The sequence below is a fragment of the Anguilla anguilla genome, chromosome 3 (assembly GCF_013347855.1).
Source record: "Anguilla anguilla isolate fAngAng1 chromosome 3, fAngAng1.pri, whole genome shotgun sequence".
Taxonomy (NCBI): Eukaryota; Metazoa; Chordata; class Actinopteri; order Anguilliformes; family Anguillidae; genus Anguilla; species Anguilla anguilla.
The window spans coordinates 68,704,018-68,708,271 of NC_049203.1; the positions used below are offsets into that span (position 1 = coordinate 68,704,018).

Here is a 4,254-nt window from a genome sequence, read left to right on the forward strand (position 1 = left end):
CTTTATCATTCAAACCAACTAACATGCATAGCTTTCAGACTCTGTCACGACTTTATTAAGAAGGTAAGACACTTCAGTGGGAGAGAGACAGAAGATAAATGCTCAGGCCATCCTCAGTGACTAATGTAATACAGCAGTGATGGCTGCAGTCCTGTTGTAGCTGAAGGGTCTTATCTGAAAGCCTAAATAATAGGCTAAATGTCATTTATTTAGTAAGAAACGTACACCTAATCTTAGTATGACATAATTGTTCACTGTCCAGGGTTTTATTTGTCCAGTTTAGTGTATGCATTTGATTGGCCCATACATGTTTTGTGTGCAATGATGGAAAATTTTTGAATGCATACTCCTTGATTATTCCAGAAAGTGAACTATCCCTTCTAATTATCTACAAACCAACTCATTTAGAGCGCAGTGGCACTCCAAAAACAGACAACCGGTAAGGTTATTATGCTCAAAAGAATCTACATCCATCCCACTTTTCTCATTACTTTGTGTTATTTTACCAGGCAATGCTGGAAATACCATTATATAACACAAAGTCTGAATGAGATTATTTTTTCACACAGACATGCACAGTAGTGTGCACCTTATTTATGTACAACTTATGAATACCCGCATTGGATGTTTTGTGAAACTGGCTATTCCCAGGTTCCGGGGTGCTTTATGAATATATAACCATACTGATATAGGAAATTTCCACCTTTTTCCCCAACACAGTATTACTCCGTCTAAAATATAAACCTACATTTGGTCATCATCATAATAGCAATGCATTTCCAAGAGAAGGAATTGTTCATTGTTTCTTTTTTCTCACACAAAATCCATCAGAAATTTTGTATTTTCTTGATTGATATATAGACATGCACTATTCCTCCACACAGGTAAGATCGTACATTACTAACATTTAAAATGCCTAGTTTTTCCAAGTGGCCGTGTTTCAAATCAACGTTTTAAATTTGAAGTTCATTTTCTGGGGTTCTTTAACATAATACTGTTTCAGTGCATGTTTTCGATTGGGTCATCCATTTTTTGCGCGCAATGAATTACACTTTATGTATTTACAAACATTTTTTGACAACCCGACTGGTATACGGGCATTTGGGGTTCGTTTCCAATGAAGCAACACAATATACTTTCTATTAACTCCAAAGCAGCGCGTAAGTTAGCAGTAGAAACATTTCTTCAATTTAGCACAAAAACACCAAGGACTAGCATTCTCTCAAAATTCGATAGCAGCAACAATTCGGTTGAACGGAAAATTGATTTCTTTTTTCCGCTGTGGCAGCGGCTGACTAATGCAAATTGATTTCATAACAAAGCCCCGCTCGGGCAAAGGTAGCCTACATTTCTGCTCGCAACAGATGCTGACTTTACGCTGGTTTCCGGCAGCGAGCAGCAGCGCGTGTGGCGGATTTAAAAACTGGGTGTGTTTGTGTGCGCGAGTACAGCGCTGGTACTGGGGGTTGCCATCGCTTTACGTTGGCAGCTGCATGTCTAACCGCATGCAAAGATGCTTTCACATGCCGACACGCTTGGCCAGGAGTGCTGGCCGTCGGCAGGATGCAGAGCGAGCGTTCACCTGGGCACGAGCATTATGTGCACCTCGCACTGCCTGCGCTCTCCCCACCATAATGAGGGGAAAGAAAACCAGCAAGTATTTGTGCACGTGTATCTTCACTTCAGCACTGCGTAAATTGCCCCCCACATAAACGATGAATCGTGTGGGTTCAAGAAACACAAACAAAGACTATGTTGATTTGCTGAAACTAGAAGGTGTAACTGTTGAATCACTTGTTCCAGGCGAAGGAGTTGCCACAATCTTTAATTATTGTGAAATGCCCGAAACCAAGGCTACGAAGGGGCACGCGCTGCCCCGAGTTCAAATGGCGGCTGCTGCGCGATTGAGCCCATGCCCGTTTAATCACCGTTGACACCCTTTTATCTTTTTAAATATTCGAGAATACCTGTTGAACCAGAAACTTTCGAAGCAATTTCTGCGGATGACTGCACAAAGGTTTTTGAGAACAAGAAATCTGACAGTAGCCGCCGGTACAATTCCGGTTCGCCTGTATGTTCACCAAATGGACGAATGCCAGGGGCGCGCATCAAAAAGTAACGCGCAAAAAAAAAGGTACAGCATTATAGGTTCTCTGGGGAAGCCGGTGACTCCGCTTCTGCGGGAAGCCCCCAGCTAAAGCTAAGCGCGTACCTTAATGATGCTGCTCCGTCTGGGCGCCGCCTTCACGGCGTCCAAGAGGATCGTCTCGGAATCCTGGCAGCCGGGGTTCGGGCGCTCGGCCACGGGGAGGATGACCCCGCTTCGCCTGCCAGCCCTGGACGCTCTCCCGGGGTGGAACTCGGGGGCTCCGTCTTCGCACAGTCCGTCCCCATAGCACTGCCGCTCCGACATCGCGAGAAGGTCAAGAAGCAATAAATAGGGTGGAAAAAAGATGTATTTTCTTATTCAATTGAAGAATGTTAGCTGCACAACACAAGTCTGCGCCGGTTGTTCTTCGGGGAGTGCCATGTAAATATATATATATATATATATTTCGCTAGTCTATATAATGGAACACTCGCAAGATTTAAATTTAAGAACGCTGTTGCACATCTGTCCTCGGGCGTGTCAGTTTGCACAGCAATAATTCCACAAATTCTTTTTTATTGCTGTGCTGCTGTTTGTGAGCCAATTGTATTGCCTGCTTTCCACACTGTCTGTTCGGTAGTTATTCACTCATCTTCTCCCACCGCATCCTGTCCAACTTTCCGAACTTCCTCAAGCAGAACAAAACTCACGCACACATATTTCGTGGCAACTGCAATTTTGATCACGGTTACGCACAAAGGCACGAGCACAGATGATCGATTCCCGTGAGGCGTCTCTCGTGCAACAAGTCTTTTTCCGGGCAAGCTTGAAAACTATGTGCTGTCTTGAAACCGTATGTCGGTGCTCCCATCCGCACAGAGGAAAAAACAATTATCAGATGATAAAAGACCCCCGTGCTCGTGGAAAATTAAAATACCAATTCTGGAATGTGCGGCTTTATCTGTTCAAATGAGCCCACAACAAAATGGTTAGCTTCCTTTCTCTTATTATCCATCTGACAACCTCTGCAAAAGAAAAAAAGCGGCAAGTGCAAATCTTCACGTGAAATGCGCTGTTGGACGAATGTAACTTGCCAGTCCTCTCCCTTTGTTATACGCAGACAGCTGCGGGTGTCTCAAAAAGTAAAACACTCGCTTACCCGCGGATAAGCGACTCCGCTCCAGCCAATTTTGACAAGAATGAGGAACAGTTCTGACAGCAGCACCGCCCACGGATCCCCTTTCGCGGCCCTGTTACCTACGCCCCGCCCATACCCCATGACTGACAGTCTCGTTGGCCAATCCACTCAAGGAGTAAGGTAATCGGGGGTTCCAAAACATGCAAATCGGACAAACTAGGTTTTTGAGGGGGTGGGAGTCGATATCGTTATGAGATTCTGGAATGTCTCACGCTCGGGGAAACCACCCAGATGTTCACGAGAGCGAGGCGAAATAATAGGATGAGAAATCAAAGTTTTAGGGTCGGGGATATTTGGCGACAGAGATTCGAGGGTCAGCGTGTAAGAAAGGTTCCCAGGACCCGGGGATTAAGACCGACCTTTTCATCCTAAAGGCATCCTAAAGAGAATTTCGCACAGTTAGGCAGACTATGATTTCTGTTATTGTTTCTGAAAAATTACGGAATACGTTTGTCAAACGATGATATGCAGTAGCCCTACATAATGAGTTATTTCTAATTGGCTACATTTAAAATACAACGCAATCAAGCAATTGGTTCGTGCACAAGAGTCATTTGTTTTTACAAAAGTTAGGCCACACCGTAAAGTGCAGCGGTAGTTTTGTGTTTGCGTGGATACTGTCTAGGTAATAACATAGGCTATTGTCCACTCTTGGACTACAGTTCCCCAATAAAGAAAATACGAATACTAAAGCCACTTTAAAAATGAACGGATGACTGAGTTCTTATAATGACCCGTTCCCATGCGTAGCCTATAGTAGGCTATGTGTTATCAATAAAATCAAATCAAACGGATTTGTTGCTACCAACACAATTTAATCAGTGTTTGTTTAAATAGGCTACAGAACGGAAGACATCCAGCGTGGACCATGGTTTTTGTATTGCAATGTACAAAATACTCCTGGACATACCGCAGCATTATTCCGTTTGCAGTCAGCCCGAATACAACCATACAGCACCTGCAAATG

General features: G+C 44.0%; 1 protein-coding gene across 1 annotated transcript in view; it reads right to left on the reverse strand.

Annotated features, from left to right (window-relative positions):
* Window positions 1–3,960, reverse strand: part of plcl1 (phospholipase C like 1) — a 56,168-nt gene extending 52,208 nt beyond the window's left edge. Inside the window, exon 1 of the mRNA XM_035410164.1 lies at window positions 2,213–3,960. Coding sequence (XP_035266055.1) covers window positions 2,213–2,413 — 201 coding nt within the window. The 5' untranslated portion in view covers window positions 2,414–3,960. The remainder of the gene's footprint in view (window positions 1–2,212) is intronic.
* Window positions 3,961–4,254: the final 294 nt, after the last annotated feature.